The 19503-nt window shown below is 45.8% G+C and overlaps 1 protein-coding gene across 12 annotated transcripts in view; it reads right to left on the bottom strand.

Annotated features, from left to right (window-relative positions):
* The window catches only part of KIAA1217, a 326913-nt gene that overhangs the window by 71083 nt on the left and 236327 nt on the right, over positions 1-19503 (bottom strand). For all 12 annotated transcript variants that reach the window (XM_082647790.1, XM_082647780.1, XM_082647782.1 and 9 more), the window contains one exon: positions 5659-6491. In XM_082647790.1, coding sequence (XP_082503916.1) covers positions 5659-6491 — 833 coding nt within the window. The remainder of the gene's footprint in view (positions 1-5658; positions 6492-19503) is intronic.

Here is a 19503-nt window from a genome sequence, read left to right as displayed (position 1 = left end):
GTCCTAGCATTTTACAGTTCTTAAGGGCTGTTTTATGTGCCATGGATAGGGATGATGATGCTGTTTAATGAAGTAATTTTATAACCTTGGCAAGACACAGCCTCACGCCCACAGTCACCTGTCACACACTGTCTCCCTTGCACAGGGCCTCTTAGTCACATGGACCCACTCTCTTCCTGGAGGCCTTGCTGAAAGGAAATCATCTGGGTAAAACCACCTCAGCACTCAAGGTCATTTTCCTTCTAGAAGCTCAGACTTGAGAATTACAGTCAGCCCTCCATATTCGCAGGCTTTGCGACCTCAGTTTCAACCAACCGCAGAAAGAATTTTGCAGATTGGTTGAATCCGTGGATGTGGAACCACGGATATGGAGGGCTGACTGAACTATGCCCTTTTAAATAAGGGACTTGAGCATCTGCGGATTTGGGTATCCACGGGCTCCCGGAACCAATCCCCATAGATACTGAGAGACAACCATACTGTTCTGAAGGTCAAAGCAGTTGTAATCCGCTTTCCTACCCCAAAGTCCATGGCCGTCTTGGGAGGAAGATGCTACCATCATATATGTTCTACACTATTTTTTCCAGATCTCCTATATATAATTTGTCACCGCTAGATGCTCTGTGGAAGCATCTTTATAAGAGATGCCAAATTCATTAAATCGAAGCACATGAGCTACGTACAAGGTCAAGGGGAAATTACTTTGTCTTTAACTCATTTTCAAGTCAATAGAGCTATTACAAAATTGCGTTCAAAAAAAAAAAAAGCTACCGTTGGAAGTTTCCTGAGTACAGATGAGAAAGAAAATTTTTCTCTCTGATTTCAAACACTCTGCAGTTAATGGGCTATTTCACAGAAGTGCTCTTCTGAAGAGTATATGAATCCAGCAGTGCCCCAAGAAAGTATCTCTACAGATTCCTCAGTCTCCCTCCTGTGTTTTTGTAGCTTCACATCTTAGAAGTAAAATTTCACTTGAGAGTTTCATATAAAAAACACTCGGATTTGCTTTTTAATATTATGAAATTGCAACAGGAATTGGTTTGACACGTTACAGGACCCTGTGCTCACGAAGTTACTGTTAGGGGTTGGAGCTTCTTTACAAATATTTACTTGCACAGACTAAATACACCTAAAACAGCGCCACTGTATAGGTGTAACAATGGATTATAATTGTGCGCTTCAGTAATTGTTTCTGGTGTTCTTGTTTTTAAAATTTTCTTTGACATGGTACTCACATTCATTGTTTTCAAAATAAAATCTACCAAGAGTGTTCTCTTCTTTCTTCCCCTATCTCTGCATAATTCTGCTAATATACTAGCTGGGACAGTTATATTTTAAATGACATGTATATATTTAGCAGCATAATTATGCAAATTCTACCATGTTGATGATTGTAAATATCCTTTCAGAGCAGCTACTTAGCATTTTTTTTTTTTTCTCGCGGTACGTGGGCCTCTCACTGCTGTGGCCTCTCCCGTTGCAGAGCACAGGCTTCGGACGCGCAGGCTCAGAGGCCACGGCTCACGGGCCCACCCGCTCCGCGGCATGTGGGATCCTCCCGGACCGGGGCACGAACCCGCGTCCCCTGCATCGGCAGGCGGACTCTCAACCACTGCGCCACCAGGGAAGCCCAGCTACTTAGCATTTTGTCCTGGTTGAAATGCTTCGAATTCACTCCCAAATTCACTTCTCTGCTGGGTGAAGGTGGGGCTCACAGTTCTCACCCAGCAGGCAGAATACTGCACAGCGGTAAAAAGTATGGATTCCTTAATGTACCTGGACATTCTATGCCACTTACTGGCTTTGTGACCTTGGGCAAGTTACTTAACCTCTCTGAGCTCTGTTTCTGCATCTGTAAAATAGGGATGATGATAGTACATACCGCACTGGATCGTCATGACGATTACATCGGATGATATATGGAAACTACTTAACATCACGCTTGGTCCATAAAAGACTCTCAATAAATGATAGCTATCGTCAGTGTTCTTATATTACCCAGCAGGACTACATTTCAGCCTAGACATCCAGCTTTCCAAGAGTTTACAATTGCAGCTGAAAAAGAGGAAGTATGGCGCATTCCGACCTGTCCAGGTAACAGTGGGGTGGTCGGTAGCAGTGTTAGCAGCACAATGTCCAGACTCAAGTGTTTACTCGAGAATCATTCTTTACATACTTTTGTCATGTGCCTGGGTTGAGTCAGTGGGAATGTTTAGGTGTTTCAGTAATACCAACTCTAAATGTAGACGGTGTGTGTGTGTGTGTGTGTGTGTGTGCGCGCGCACACGCGTGTGTAGGGCTACAGGAGAAGGGAATCTAGCCTGTGGTGAGAAATCACGTAGACAAGATGTGAGATAAAATTCCTCCTCTGCTATTCCACATTTACAGGAATGAATTCAAAAATGTGAAATCATATTCTGAATTACAACCATATGTCAGAATACGGCAGTGATCATGACAGTGTATTTTAGGTGAACATTAATCTTTAGTCAACTTTCCTAATCCTTGTTTTTCTAGAAATAAGAACTTGGATTTTCTAAAAGGAGTTGCTAACACATAAGACAGAAACCCATAGCGTTTTCTGAGCTTCCTTAAAAAACAGAAACCTGAGGAAGCAGAGGCCCTGAAAATATACCGATGCTACCGAAGGCTAAAATTCTTCAAGACTCTGATCAGGGAGCAGTACAGAGGCAACTCCACATAGCAGAGGGCCCTTCATTTTGGTCCCACCCATAACCCAATCCTGGGAACTGGGTTCAGTGATGTTCAGTTATATGCACGTGGTAACCACATGCGTGACGATGAACTAGGTGCTGAGCGAGAAGCCAGACGCCATCGTTGGCCAGAGCGTGCCTGGCGCTCAGCAGGGTGCATGTGGCTGGATGTGATAAACAGTGGAATCAAGCTCACGATCATCTCATTCCCACGAGGTGGGTCAGCAGGGTGGTGGGGGAGGACGGATTCTGGCCCTGGAGACGGACAGTTCTTATTATTTCCTGGACTAAATTCTTATGACTCCAAGTCCCTTCCTATCAGTGACACACATTTCCCAACCAGTGCCGCACAGCCCACCGGGGCAGATGTGTTACCCTTTGTTAGAAGCACAGGGCGCAAGCTCCCTACAGCCTTAAGGCACGTCTTGGTGGACTTCCCTCTGGTTGTGACACTGGTCTGTTCAAAGAGCCTCAGTATTTATCCCACACCCCTCAGCTTTCTATGGTCGTGGGAGGCATCCCTTTCTTTGCTTCTTAGAATTTAACTTCCTAAGGACTTTGGCAAGGAGAGAATAAATACCTTTTTCCGAGTCTTCATTTTCCTTAGTCCTGCATAATCAAGCCTGTCATCGTTTTTCTTGTTTCCCATGCAGATTTTTTAATAGGAACTATTCTTGGAGACAGTTTACATCAACTCTACCCACGTGCCATTGGCCAGAACCCACTCACATGGCCACACTTAACTGCAAGGGAGGCTCGGAGGTGCAGATAGTTTTGTGCCCCAGAGGAAAAGAAAATATGGTTTGGTAACCACATAGCCTTGTCTCTGCCATCATCTATTCTTCTATTTTTCTCTCAGCAAATACCTGTTTCATCCTTCTTTCCACACAAAGAATGTATACCCTCCCTCCACAAGGGAAACAATGCAAAGTCTCATTCTGTCATGGAATCCAGCGCCGTGTACAGGATCTCTGGGAAACGTGCAATCTGCCCCATCGGTATCAGATGTGGCTCCTGCTGACCTTGCAAGCAGTTAACTAAAGAGCCAAGTTACCTGTAGCCCTTACAACCAGTACTACAGCAGCAGAGCAAAGACAATTTGTAACCTCTTGTTCCTTGAATATTTGGTAGCTCTTGTCTATAAACCACTTCACTCTAGTTCAAGCCAGTCACTGTTGCTGTTCTTTTGTTTGTTTCTTTGTTTTAACCGTACGCGGGCCTCTCACTGCTGTGGCCTCTCCTGTTGTGAAGCACAGGCTCCGGACGCACAGGCTCAGCAGCCATGGCTCACGGGCCCAGCCGCTCCGCGGCATGTGGGATCCTCCCGGACGGGGTCATGAACCCGTGTCCCCTGCATCGGCAGGCGGACTCTCAACCACTGCGCCACCAGGGAAGCCCACTGTTGCTGTGTTTTTTTTTTTTAAACTGTGTAGAGAGGGTTAGAGCTTATTGGTACATTGATAATCCCCCAACTTCCAGGTTTATTCTCTTTCCATTTTCCTGGAATCTTTCTTCTGGAACCAGATAAGAGATGGCCCTTTCATGATAAAATTCTGCCAGTGAGGACAGAGCCTTCCCATTTGTGTGATTAAGATAGTGATATACCATCACATTCCAGTCACAATTCTGGCCTTCTTTTTACAAGGTCATGTAGTAGAAAGCGACATGACCGGTTTTGGTAAGGAGGATGCAACAGTGGTTCCAGTGAGGTACTGAGTGGCTGAATATCTGAATTTTATTTCTCATGCCCCTTCTGAATTCCCATATGACAACAGGTCAAATGCTTAACCCTCCTTTGGACTCAGTTTCTTTGACCAGATTTTTATAATTATTATGTTGCCTTCTGTCAGCCAGTTCAGGGTAGAGAAATCCCCTCTATCAAGAGTAGCTTTTCTGGGGCTTCCCAGGTGGCGCAGTGGTTAAGAATCCACCTGCCAATGCAGGGGACATGGGTTCGATCCCTAGCCCGGGAAGATCCCACATGCCACGGAGCAACTAAGCCCGTGCGCCACAACTACTGAGCCTGCGCTCTAGAGCCCACTTGCTGCAACTACTGAGCCCACGTGCCTAGAGCCCGTGCTCCGCAACAAGAGAAGCCACCACTGTGAGAAGCCCGCGCACCACAACGGAGAAGCCCCCGCTCGCTGCAACTAGAGAAAGCCCGCGCAGCAACGAAGACCCAACGCGGCCAAAAATAAATTAAAAAAAAAAAAGATTAGCTTTTCTATTACTCTACAGACTTGAGGGTTTTCAAGATGTAGTATGAAGGTTCTGGGCTGGTAAATTATAAACACATGTAAACTTAAAAAGAAATTTAAGTTCCTGGAGTGTCACATCCACTAGAAAAATTTTGCTGATCTCTGTACCACTCCTGAATGAGTATTACATCAACACCATCCTATTTTTATGCAAATTCATGTTTTTATCACCCTGGATGACACACCCTTCTCATTTCTCACAACCAGATGAGTAAACAAAATTGCACTTCACAAGGAAGAACAAAAACCGCCATTTCAAACAGTTAACACTCGAACCGCTCACTCACTTTCCGTGGGAGATCAGTTATGATCAGCTTTTGATGATTTGTCTGAATGGTTTCTGAAATCATAATTTTCTTCTCAAGTATTCAGACTTACATTAACGATGCTGCCGTTAGATCCACACTCGGGAGGCCCGTTCTGACCTCTCTTGTTGGGGTGCCTGCCTGCCTTTAGCCTGGCTACTGCCCAGCCTCACTCGACCACCGGATTTAGAAACTCTTTGCTGACAACAGCCCTCTGGTCCTATTCTTCCTCCCCTACCCCGCAGCGGCCAGTACCCACAGGGCACAGTGCTCAAGGCCGGCGCTCAGCAGACCACTGTTCTCTTGGTTCGACTTCTGTAAAGCAGCCCTCAAAACCAGCACGTGGGCGTGGCCCACCCTTGGCCACCCTCACCGCCTTACCTGGTCTCTCTGTCTTTGGGTATCGTAGCCGTGCTATAAGCAAACACTTGCTTCTCAACTAGAGGAGGGCCGAGGTCCACAATTCCGGCTAATCCTGGAGTCGTCCGTGGCTTCTCAATGTACACCAAGGTGCCGGGCTCCTTTTTGAAGGCCTGGCGGCTGGGTGAGACCCGGTCTGACTGCATGGTGTGGGAGGGCCCGTGGGCGTTATGGAGACCGTGCATCTCCACCATCCTCAGGTCACTGACTCGGTGAGGAGAGGCCGGGGGCGTTTTGGAGCCCAGAGTAGGCAAGAGGCTCTCTGGATACTTCCTTGACTTCTGTCTGTACAGTGACTGCTCCATGTGCATTTCCGCTTGCAAAGAAGGGTTGCAGTAAGCACTGGCTGAACGAACTGCGGCGCGGTGATACCCGATGATGTGATCGGGGAGATCCAGGGGGTGCCCGCCGTGCGAAGAGGCTATGCTCATCCTCCCCTCGTGATAAAGATAAGGATCGGCGTAGAAACCCTCGTTGCGGTACATCGCGAGGCTCTTGGAGCTCATGTCTTCATCTGGCTTCACATCTCTTCTTTCCAAGATGGCACTGGGGCTGGGAGAGATGGATCTGGAGACGGGCAGGCTGGAGAGTCTGTCCCTGGGGATGGTGGCGTTACCAGGAACGACCATCGGCCGGGTGCCTCCGTAAGGGATTCTGGATGGAGAGGGAGGCATGGAATGTGGCACAGGAGTGGACGGTGGAGAATTTGGAATGGCGTGGGGTAGAAGAGCTGCGGGTCCAGGTCGAGAGGCACCAGGGCCATCTCCTCTTGCATAAACGATTTCTCTCTGCATCTGAAAAGAAAACAAGAAATTAGAAAATCTACTTTGATATTCATGTTTTTAGAGACATCTCAGTGTGGTTTCCCTGATGAAGCAGGCTGAAGAGTGGCCCCTGCAAGATGTCTACACCTTAATCCCTGGAACCTGTAACCATGTCCCCTTACAGGGCAAAAGGGCCTTTGTAGATACCCCCTGTTAAGGATGTTGAGTTGGGGAGATTATCCAGGTGGACCCAATGCAATCACAATCATGTGAAAGTAATGCAATGCATTCACTTATATGTGAAAGAGGCAGGAGGGTCAGCGTCATGGAAGGAGATGTGATGACAGAAGCGGAATCAGAGAGAGAGAATGGGAAGATGCTGTTACGGAGTCCAAGCTCATACTGCTCGCCCCACAACAGGCCAATAAATCAAGACGTGAGGTGTTGGGGCACGAAGAGTGACTTTATTTGGAAAGCCAGCAGACCGAGAAGATGGTGGACCCATTCCCCAAAGAATCATCTTGCCTGAGTTAGAATTCAGGCTTCTTTTATACTAAAAGGGGAGGGAGTGAAGTCAAACATTTCCTGCTTCCGGTCAGCCACCAGAGGGAAGGTGTTAACTTTTTTCTCCCTGCAGAAAGGAATCACAGGTGGGCCTGGTCAGGATGTTTCCTGTGAGCTAAACAAAGGTATTTTAGCTTAATGCTCACTACCTGGGAGTCAGGGTTCCCAGAGATGGGCCATTATGTATATTTTAAGCTTATAGGCAATATCCCTTTAGTGACTAACTTGTAATAGAACACAAAAGGTTCTTCCCTATAATAATTCCCCATTGTCAATGTCCATTCCACAATCTTGTGGGAAAAGGGAGGAAGACCACTCTGGCTGGTTACTTCCTGTTGAACGGAGGTGACGAATGTTCCTTAGAATCTTTTGTCAGCCTTTGTTTATCTACAACTATTTGAACCCGATGAAACCTATTAGCACTTTGTTGTCTAATTCATAATTGACTTGGGGTTTTGGTTCCAGTTCCTAATACATATAAATTCCTGTGCTATTTATTTGGACACAATTAAAGAAATTGGTTGCCCCTTCTCCAGCTGCAATGGAATTCCCATCTACTTCAGTTGGATGGGCAGACCTTTTGGAGTCAAACTCAGGAGCAGAGGTCAGTATAGAGCCCAAAGTTTTAATGTAATTGGCAACCGCTAGGTCTTTTAGCGTTTATAGATTCTCCTGCCTGGGCACACACCTGGAATGGAGTACCATACAATATTTTAAAGGTGTTTAATTTAAGCCTGCTTCTGGGAGCCACTGATCCACAGCATGGCAACTAGCAAGGTTATCCCAAGTTAAATGTCTCCTGATGTTTTAGCAACGCTCCTTTCTGATATATGATTCATTTTCTTGGTTTTTCCTGTTGATTGCCGTCTCTAGGATGAATGCAGTTTTAATGCCTTCATCCAAGTCAGGGGATAATTTCGCTAAGGAGGGCTTTAACCGCTTCAGAGAGTTTCTGTCCAGGTGGGATATGCTTCCACCGATCCTGAAAAGGTGTCCACACAAACACTAGCAGGTATCTGAGATTTCCTGAGGCTCAAGGCCTTTGAGTAAATATTTGTCAGTCCTCGGTGGGGCAGGTTCCTCTGTGTTGAGTCCCTACCTGGAGGTCTGACAGCAGTCTCTGGGTTATTTTTAAGACTCTGGGGGTAAGGGCTTGGTCTCCTTTTCTGGGATGTTCGTAAGTACCATCTGTTGGCTTAAAGCATGTTCTGGTGGGACTCAGATGTCACCCTATTGTGCTGAAAAACTTCAGGGTGAGGCCTGTCAGAAAGTCAATCAGGTCATCCCCCCACTGTCAATTTCACCCCTGGCTCCTGTGGGGAGTTGGGTACCTCAAGGCCAAGGGAGTCCCTGGGTCTCTTCATTCAGAGCATCCTCTCTACCATGAGAGGCTCTCATCTTCTACTGTTGTTTCAGCAGAGGGCAATCTGTTTTCCAGCGATGCTACTCCTCACAATAAGCGTATTGTTCCTTCCCCAGTCGTGGCCTACCTCTCCGGGTTACCTGCCTTCCAGGAAGCCAAGGCCACTGCCAAAAAAGTGGCATTTCGTTTTGTATCTTTCTTCTGTTGTTGTTCCCTCAACACTTTCAAAGCAACATCTACCAACTGAGATGGGTTCATTCCAAATGTACCATCTAATCTTTGCAGTGTTCTTCTGAAATCCGAGGCACTTTGCCCCAAAAGGTCAAATTTACCATTCTAATATGTGCAGGGGCCTCAGGATCTGCATTAGTATGATGTGTGTAGGCCTGATAAATCCCTTCCAAAAATTCAGAGAGGTCTTCATGTGTTTTGCTGAATTTCTTGAATTTCGTTCCAACCCTTTTGCCTTGGTTTCCCCTTTCAAGGCCCTGCTAAGATGCACTAACGAGCAGTGCTCTCCTAAGGGCCTTCTTCCCTCACCGGGGTCCCCATTTGGTTCAGCTGTGGGTGCTGGCAAGTGGGCTTCAGGTGTAGAGCATCCTCTCTACAAGGAGGGCTGCAATCTTTCCAACTAAACAAGTTTGAGAAACCCAGCCGCTGGTTATTTCCATTTAGGCCCCCCATGAGATAATGGCGTAAGGAAAATACCCGTCCCAGAAGTGGCTCCAGGCCCAAATCCGGTGCCCCGTTGGGTCTTAGATGGCGATTCCAGACCAAGTCCCTGCGCCCCAGAAACTAGCACAGGATTCTTGTTTTGTTTTGTTCTCTTGGCCGCGCTGCACAGCTTGTGGGATCTTAGTTCCCCGACCAAGGATTGAACCCAGGCTGCCGCAGTGAAAGTGCTGAGTCCTTAACCACTGGACCGCCAGGGAATTCCCAGCATTTTCTAATTGATCCTATAAGGAGGGAAGTCCTGGGCCTGGATAGGAATGGAAGATGGTGTAAGGGTTGGATATACTGGCGTAACGGCCGGAGCGGCTGGGACAGCCAGCTCAGCCAGAGGAGTTAAGGTCTGAGGCAACATGTCCTCTCATTCCCTTCCTTATTTTCCCTGGGAATAGTACAAATGCTTGCACATAAAGGAGTTCATTATTCTGGCCTGTTTCTTCACAAAATAGCTGGAGTGTCATTCAAAAGCCACTGTAAAACTATAGATAGCAACGGATCACCTAGCCGTTAAAAGGATGCCTTTTTGCCTTGGCATCAGCCAGCTGGGATTACAGTGCAACTGAATAGAAAACTGACTACTGCTGTGGCTATGACAATACGGTAATTACTAAAGTTATGACTGATATCATTTACCAGGATGTGCCAGAATTTTAGGAGTTCCATATAATTTCTGGAATATATATGTTAATAACATTTACCCATACAGTACAACCTAAGAAGTTTTATCACCACCCATTTGACAATGCCTCCCACGCAATTCCTCACACCAAATAAGCCCAATTAGTTTAACATTCCTCTCTCTGAGATGGAGAGAAAACAAGTAATTTGAGGTGTTCCAGAGACTCTCCAGAAAACCCCAACGTTAGCCAGAGGTCAAATGAATCCCACTTAGAACTTGATCTTTGGGACATCTGTCAAAAATATCAAAAGTTTTAACCAGAGATAAAAGATCCCAATGGCAAATACAGGTCACTTAAACAAAAACTCATGATCTATTACCAACAGGAGTTCAATATTTTAAGAAAACTTTGTCCTCTTAGAGAACCAAATTCAGATTTTGTACCACTTTACCTTCAAGATTGATTTATTTATCTATCTATCTATTTATTTATTTATTTTGCGGTACGCTGGCCTCTCACTGTTGTGGCCTCTCCCGTTGCGGAGCACAGGCTCCGGACGCACAGGCTCAGCGGCCATGGCTCATGGGCCCAGCCGCTCCGCGGCATGTGGGATATTTCCGGACCGGGGCACGAACCCGCGTCCCCTGCATCGGGCAGGCAGACTCTCAACCACTGTGCCACCAGGGAAGCCCCAAGATTTATTTTCTTAATTAAGTTCAATCTTATCTTAGAACTAAGTTTAGTTTCAAGGTACGAAAATCTGGAGAGACTATTCCAGACAGACGTTTCCAGAACATTATTCCCATAGAGTTTAACCAAAACTCTTTACTTCATTTACCTTTATTTTATTTACTTAAAAGCTTTGTCACATTATTTTTCTTGCTGACAAACTTTTTAACAGGAATAATAAGGTCTTATTTGATTTCTAGTAAATCCAGGTACAATGAAAGTATTATACCTAATGTTGATGACTCTAATGACATACCTGTATCAAACCAACAAGCTTAAGCTAACTTTAACACCAGATATTAATTCAATACTGAATTTCCTAGATGACGAGAGCCTGAAACTCATTCTGGAGAGTTTCTTTTATATTTGAGTATTCACTTAAGCACTTAATTTCCTTTAAGCCAATTAAATAGAGCTCTTTTACAAATTTCTGGCGATGCCACACAACTATAACACACGTACAAACACACACAGGGATGTCGTAGTTCCCATTCCAAAATTTTAGCCATGAATCAAGTACAACAATGTAAAACGCATCAGTTACAAAAGATTGGATGCAGACGGGGTTTCTGGCAGATGGGGCAAATCAAGGTCACCTGTACAGATGGCTAAACCCTTTTTAGTAATATTTATGGAAAAGACTTATTTCTATTTGTAGCTTTTGGTGATTTTAAGAACCAAGTGGAAACGTTCTCTTCCTCGGAATGTCCCACTCTTGGACAAGAGCAGACAGGGTTTTTTTTCCCTGTTCCTTTTCTCCATCTGACATCAGTAAAAGTTTGAAGTATCACAAAACTGATTTGGCTGTAAACGGTACCAAACAAAATGAAACCCAAAACCCAGAGAACACACAGAAAATCCTAAATAAACCCTCAAGTTTGGTCTTGGGTTTTTACATATACCAACGACACAGGAGACCATAAATGACATAATTAACACAGCAAGGGTACCAGTACATGGTGCACAGGGCCCCAAGATAACCCTGCCTAACCCCCCTGTAGAGATCCTAACAGGTACTGCGGCTACGCACTATTGTAACAAAGTATCATCGTCCTCTGACACATGGCTTCAGAGCTGTAATCAGATCCCTTACCCATAAATGCACCTTAGAGAACTTTCTTCAGGAATAGTTGAAACATTCCCCATTTTTTTTTTTTTTTCTTTTGCGCTACGCGGGCCTCCCACTGCTGTGGCCTCTCCCGTTGCGGAGCACAGGCTCCGGACGTGCAGGCTCAGCGGCCATGGCTCACGGGCCCAGCCGCTCCGCGGCACGCGGGATCCTCCCGGACCGGGGCACGAACCCGCGTCCCCTGCATCGGTGGGCGGACTCTCAACCACTGCGCCACCAGGGAAGCCTCCCATTTTTAAAGATAGAAATTCAAGACAAACAAAACACAAACGGCACCACACACATGCTAGCGTCCAAAGAAACAAACCAGTTGACACATAGGGTAGAAGCCCAACAACTCCTTCCTCTCTCCAACAGGGTATCCCACTCAAATACAGAACAAATTGGCTTATTCCGGAGAAAACGCCCCAAACGAAGAGAGGAAGCACAGTTCTCGGCTGTACACACCGGAGCGACTTACCCTACTGCAAGCAAACTGTCGGCTCCCAGATGTCCATTCCTTGCTCCAACTGCCAAGTGCTGGGGCAGCCGGTGCTGCTTCGAGGAACTCTGAAGGGAAGACCCTCAGGACAAGTGGGCCCGGCAGCTGCTAGGGCCTTACCGGAAAATTCCCCAACCGGGGCCGGCTGGCCAGGAGCAGCAAGGCTGCTGGATGGCTCCCCCAAATTTGTTACTGAATCCAAGCTCATACTGCTCGCCCCACGCCAGGCCAATTAATCAAGAGATGAGGTGTCGGGGCGAGGACTGGCGACTTTATTCGGAAAGCCAGCAGCCCGAGAAGACAACTGACCCACACCCACCAAACAACCATCTTGCCTGAGTCAGAACTCAGGCTCCTTTTATACTAAAAGGGGAGGGCGTAAAGTCAAACACTTCCTGTTTCCGGTCAGCCTCCAGAGGGGAGGTGTTAATTTCTTTCTCCCTGCAGTCATTCACAGGTGGGTCTGGTCAAGACGTTTCTTGTGAGCTAAAAAAAAATTATTTTAACTTAATGCTTATTACCTGGGAGTCAGGGTTCCCAGAGATGGGCCATTATGTGTAATTTAAGCTTATAGGTAACATCCCTTTAGTGATTAGCTAGCTTGTAATAGAACACAAAAGGTTCTTCCCTATTACAAGGCTACACTGCTGACTCTGAAGATGGAGCAGAGCCATGAGCCAAGGAATGCAGCAGCCCCCAGCAGCTGGAAAAGGCAAAGAACGGGATTCTCCCATAGAGTCTTCGGAGGCAGTGTGGCACTGCCAACACCTTGGCATTGGCCGGTGAAACCATTCTGTATTTCTGATCTCCACAACTGGGAAATAACAAATTTGTGGTGTCTTAAGCTACTAAGTTTGTGGTAGTTTGTCAGAGCAATCACTGGAAATGAATATACCTGATGTAGAGCTCAACATTGTGGGGTCTGAGGGAAAAAACAGTGCAGTGGTTTAAATACTGAGGTCATAGCTTCTTAGAGACACTAAGAAACTATGTGGGTCTAATGTACCAAAAGGGCTAAACTGTCTCCTAAAGCTCATCTTGGGCACATTTTTCGAGTGGAGGCCCTGGAAAGTAGATAGTAAGCATCTTACCCATCTTTTCAAGCTGATACAATATAGGGACATGGCCAGAGAAAGGAGATGCATGGGAAAAGTTTGGAGGGAAGTTTTACTCATTTGCTGATGCCTTACTATGAGAAAGGTCAGGAGGAAATAATGATTCAGGAGATGAGTGCAATTGGAGGCAAATGCATAGTAGGGATGGCAAGAGATAGAAGAGGGAAGGGAACCCCAGGCATGGCGGGGAGGAAGAATGCTAACAGTACCCGCTCTGGGGCTGCCACGTGACGATGGTGAGCATGCTGGGAGAGGTCGTCATAAGCCCCGCAGTACTTGCCCAGGCAGCAGTGATTTCTGGGCTGTTTCATTACCACCCAGTTCAGGAGAGTTAGGACTCTCCCACTAGCTCTCCTTTAGAAGAAACAATGACTAAAGAATCAATAACTCAAGAACCATAGATACAGAAAACAGATCGGTGGCTGCCAGACGCAGGAGGTGGGTGCCCGGGGGCCTGGGCGTATGTGTGTGAAATGGGTGAAGATGGTCAAAATATACAAACTTGCAGTTATAAAATACATTTAAGTCCTGCGGATGTACGGTCCAGCATGGTGACTATAGTTAATAATACTGTATTGTATTTGAAAGTGAAGAGAGTAGATTTTAAAAGTTCTCATCACAAGAAAACAATCGTTAACTGTGTGGTGATGGATGTCAACTAGACTTAGTGTGGTCATTTTTTCGCAATATATGCATCTATTGAACCATTATGCTGTACCTCTGAAACTAATATAATGTTATATGTCAATTAGATCTTAATTTTAAAAAAAGGAAGCAAGTTAATGGCAAAAGAGGAAACTAATTTGCAAGTGCACTATTTTATTTAGCAAGGGGCAGAATCAAAAATACAAATGAATTCAGGATGTGAATAGGTGGTACTTTTTGTTTTGATCAAAGCCCAGGAGGGTCATGCTCACTGAGATTCTCCAAACGGCTACAAGGGAGGGGACGGACAGCCAGTGGCACCTCCCAAGCTCTGTCTTCTAGTTTGATTTGTGCTATCACAGAAGCCACATTTCCATTTGGACTTCTCAGAGATGTGACAGACAAGGAGGGTATAAATGATTGGAGGGTGGGTGAGGTAGGGGCGTGAGGAGAGAGGAGATGGGCTCAAATGGACGAAAATCAAGATAAGCAGCTGAGAGACCCGTAGTGTGGGTGAGAGAAGACATAGAAGAGGCAACAAGAAGAAGGCTGAAAAGGAAACAGAGCCCAATGCCCTGAAGACATGTTGATTCCTTACCTTATAAATTCATTCACTTAGTAAACAATATTTACCAAGCACTTGCTAAGAACCAAGCATGATTCCAGGACACAGCTCTAAACAAGCCCGTAAGTTCCTGCCCTGGAGGGGAACGTCCTGCTCTTGAGAGGATACATTCTTACCTACACCTGGTCACGAGGATGCAGGGGATGAACTGGCTGGTCTCCCACAGGCTTCCTCATCTTGTCACTGGAAGGACCCAGCAATGCAGAGTCCCTGACCCGGGGAGTTTTACACATTATGGTGGATTTCATAATAGAAATGACTGACAAAAAAATGCAGGCAAAATGCAAGTATTAGCAACCAAAAGGAGCCCTTTGAGGGGTACATTATCCAAGCACTACTGAACTGGCTCCTGACCCCCTAGGGGATCCCAGAGTATGCAGGCTCCTCACTCGACGGTACAATTTTATCTCCACTACCCCTGCCTCCCCAACACACACACACACCACACAGACACACCATACACCACACGCACCACACACACGCACGCACACCACACGCATGCCACACGCACACACGCCACACGCACACACGCCACAGTAGACTAGTCTGTTCTCCCCCTCTAAACCGGACTTGGGATATCCTCAGGCTGTCCTCACCCCTGGGACCCTCACCCCAGTTCCTAGCCCCTGGGGAGTCACACCTAGGGTGAGGTCAAGGTCAGCCTCCAGTTGTGTCCGCTCCACCACATGGCCCAGTCCCGATGCTCCAGCCCACACACTCTCAAGGCTCAGGGGCTCACGGCCATAGACCAGGAGGGCATTCCCAAGGTCACTGTGTGGTAATATACCTGATTCCCATTCCAGAATGGCTGGAGCAACCATATAGCCAAAGTTTTGTAGTAGATCAACACGGATCCTCTATAAATACCTCTCCCCCCCTGTCTTCCTCAATGCAGGGCTCAATGAAAAGAAAGGTCAGGCTCAGTGGTAAGCATGGCAGGGCTTCACAGGTGATAAAATACAAGAGGGACTGGCTCAGCCGGCGGTGCATAGTTGGCCAAATTCCCCACCCAGTCAGACCACACAATGCAATAATCAACCCAAACACACGTAAAGATATATTCAGACATGCCACTGTGTGTAAAGCATCACATGGTGCTCAAGGTCAACCAGGTGCAACAAATAGTAGGTACTGTTGTCATTATCGTTATTCATCCCCATTCCCCCCAAAATAGGGTTTCAAATGTCTAGAACCCACTTAGGATGAACAATAATCCTAACGGGGTTAGTCACTACTCCCTGTTCTCTCTTTCCTCCTCATCCGGCTTCATCTGGATTTGGGGGATCCTGAACCAAATGAACACATAGAGAACCCCCCCTTTTCTGGTAAGAGAGCAAAATGAGACATCAACATTCCTAGGAGTACAGAACTGTCTAGAAGAATAAAGAGTATTAATGAAAGAAAAATGTAAAGTTAAGTTTAATTAATAAAAATTTGAGTAAATTTCTTTTAAAACAACAGAGATGCCTGCGTAGGTCTTTTAAAAACATGTTTGGTGATGTGAAAAGAAATGGCTAGGAGGCACATTATATAACTAAGTGAAATGAAGTTATGTAAAATTTAAAATAAAACACATGCAAAAAACTTATTAGAAAAATCTCATTAGACTTTCTGGACGCCTTGTGCAGATGAATTCAGAAAGAAATGTAACAATTAATTACCAATAATTCAGATACACTGTGCATTCATATGGGAAATGCAGGTGATAGTAAAAATATTTAACATCCAACAGCCTGTATCTCATGAGTACCAACCAGCCAGAATGGGACCTCAGCCAACGAGGCTGGATCGTAGCCATAAGCAATGAACACTACGTACCTGATGGTAATGCTGTATGTCAGCCCTGCCTTGTCCACTTCAAAATAATCCTGCCATTATCCAACAGGGTCACTCAATGAATTGCTGTCCACCTGAGTTATCCACAGTGGAGGGGAATACAAGCGTTCTGCTATGCCAAAACAGGTCATCTAAGGTTGAATGTCTCCATCAATAGGGGTGACCTAGAGGTTGGAAGCCTTTGGCAAAATTCTTCTCTTGGTTTGCCAACCCAGGACTGACTTTCCAAGACTGAGTTTTGAGAAGAACCTTGATAATTTCATCCTTGGCTCTACATGGAGCCCAAGTAGAGAATGACATCATCTTCCCATGATATAGTAGGGAAATGTTTTAAACCTACCGCTTGAATAAACCCTTAAAATTAGGTAACTTGGGTTCGTACACTAAAGGATACAGAGCAACCAAAGGGAAATCACTCTTAGGATGAGGCAGACGGTGATGAAGAAGTCTTCAGTGTGATCTCCCAGAGTCCACTTGCTATTCCAATAAGAAGTGGACTTTAGGGGCTTCCCTGGTGGCGCAGTGGTTGAGAGTCCGCCTGCCGATGCAGGGGACACGGTTCGTGCCCCGGTCCGGGAAGATCCCACATGCCGCGGAGCAGCTGGGCCCGTGAGCCGTGGCCGCTGAGCCTGCGCGTCTGGAGCCTGTGCTCCGCAATGGGAGAGGCCACAACAGTGAGAGGCCCGCGTACAGCAAAAAAAAAAAAAAAAAAAAAAAGTGGACTTTATATATAGGAGATACCCATTGCCTGACTGACTGAACCAGGATGACAGTTAAGATTCTGTAATTCATAGTTTAAAAATAATCCCAGCCCTTTGTATTAGTGTTCTTTCTATGGAGGTATCTTCCTAGAACCAGGCACTTGCATGGTCTTGTTTTGTTTTGTATTTTAACTGTGTTTTGGCTAACGAGTAAAGAAATGACCTTAAATACATGCTAGGTTTTTCCTATACTATTACGCAGTCAGACCTTTTAGGAGAAACTTATATTAAACTTTAAATGTAAAATAAATAAGCAAAACATACACACACATGCCCACAGTTGCTATTCACCTTAAAATACCTGAATCCTTTATTCTCCCACCAGTTCTTCTGATGGTCACTAATCTTCTGTATCATTTCATCGCTCTTAGAAAGTTGAAAATATCTGACATGTTATCTCACTGACACTTTTAGCCCAGAAAATTTCAACCCTAACGTCCTTATGTGAGCTTTAAAGCATTTAATTTTGCAGCAAGAAAGAGATGACCTAAATACAAAAGTAAAGATTCTTTTAACACCTCCCCAGGACACAACATGGATATTTATTTCCCTGCACCTTGGCCCAGACAAAGAAAAAAGTCATTTATTTGCGCTAGATAAATTGGCAACGCATGAATGAGGCTGTTCCTCATTGTTCGTCGGTTTGTTGGGCATTGTCTCCCTCCTTCCATTACTGCCCAAACTACGGCCAGCTCTTGGTTGAGTGAGTCCCTCCAATTCTTGTAAACAGCATAGTTTCTTCCAGAGCCTCTGCACCGTGGCCCCCAGCTGAGAGGCCGCTGCCCTGCTCATAGCACCCGGCTCAATATGCTGCTAGGCTCACCCTCCTCAAAGACCAGAATGAATCTGGGGCAGTTTCAAATTAATCACCTGAAGTCTGAGGTAGGAATCCTAACATACCTATATTTCGTTTCCCCCCAAACACCGTAAGTTAAATCCAATATTACTCATTTACAAGTTTCTTGAATATAAAAGAGGAGGAGAAAAAACTTACAATGGCTTCTGGGAAAAAAAAAAATCCAGGATGAAAAATGTTTCTTTCAAATGATTTGGGAAACTGTCTCATTGTAATCATGTCTCTTTATGGAGCATTAAAAAAAAAAAAAAATATATATATATATATATATATTCTTTGCGGAAGGGAGTATCATGTACAGTTTATTGTATTTCAAACCCCACCCTTCCAAGTCTAGGATTTGTAAACACACCACTCAATCAGACCATACAATGAAGTCACCAGACAAAACTGAAAATGGGTCTTAGGAGACTCTTTCATCCTCAAAGAATTAAAGCCACTTACTTTCTCTTAAGGAAATCACCTGTGCAGCTAACGCCGGGAGAAAGCACATTGGCTGAGCTCTCAATCACGCGATTCCTTTGTTTGCTGGCTTCATCTCAATCCTCGGTTCCACACGTGGACATTTTAGACAGCTTTCTTTTCAGAGAGGAAATCACACACACACAAACACAGATCCTAAAATGTTCCCTGGTGTTCACGACCAGGAAGGACCATTCTCTTTTACCCCGGTCTTCTGAGCGAAGCTGCTACAGGCATGGATAAAAAGACGTCCTCCCCATGATAAGCCAATTTCTCCTCCCCTTGGATATTAGTCACTGAATAACCTCAGCCCACATCCAACCACAGGCTACCGCACGGGTGACTCAGTCCTCTAACAACTGCTCACACGGAAAACACACACCAACAAATGAACTCAGAGAGGCCTAGGTAAATGGGGTAACAATGAAGGAAATATTACAAGACAGATCTTACTAAGGCGAAGAGGGTCACGAACACAAGCAAACGACCAGCCACCAACAAACAAAATCATCAGAAAACCCAACATGCTCATTTTCCCCAGGTCCACCTCTCAGTGTTCTGCTGGAGACGGGGGGCTCCTGAGAAAACCCAGATGGGCCAGCACCCAATGCCCATTCTGCTGCCAGACTTCTGAAGTCCGTGGGCTGACAGCCGAAAGAAACGTGAGCCTTTCCCCCTGGTTTATAACGCCGGAGGGTAAACACGAGGGTGACAGAGGAGGCTGTCTATTAATTAACCAGGTTTTACCAAGCTGAACTTTGAGTAGCAGCCATGAATCAGACCTAGGCAGCACCAGGCAAGTGCAATCATTCTAGAAAACATACCTGAAAGGGGCAGGAAAGAGACAGAGGACCAGCCAAGGCTAAGCAAAGAGGGTGTTTGGGAAAGGGAGCCCGAGTCCTCCTGCCTTACCCTCGACAAGACAGAGGAGGGGAAGGCCGGGGCAGTCTCCGGAGACGCCCGTGGGCAATCACTGTCAACACAGCTCTTTTCTTCCAGGGGAACAGGCACTAGGAGGGCTGTGTTCCCAACAAGAAGTGGCTTGTGCAGCCCTCAGAAGAGACAGGTATTAGCATATTACCAACAAAAGGTGAGAGCGAGGAAGCATTTCCTTAGCTCCCAGGTAG

The sequence above is a fragment of the Grampus griseus genome (assembly GCF_964374135.1).
Source record: "Grampus griseus genome assembly, chromosome: 2".
Classification (NCBI taxonomy): Eukaryota; Metazoa; Chordata; class Mammalia; order Artiodactyla; family Delphinidae; genus Grampus; species Grampus griseus.
This window is presented reverse-complemented; position numbering and strand designations above follow the sequence as displayed.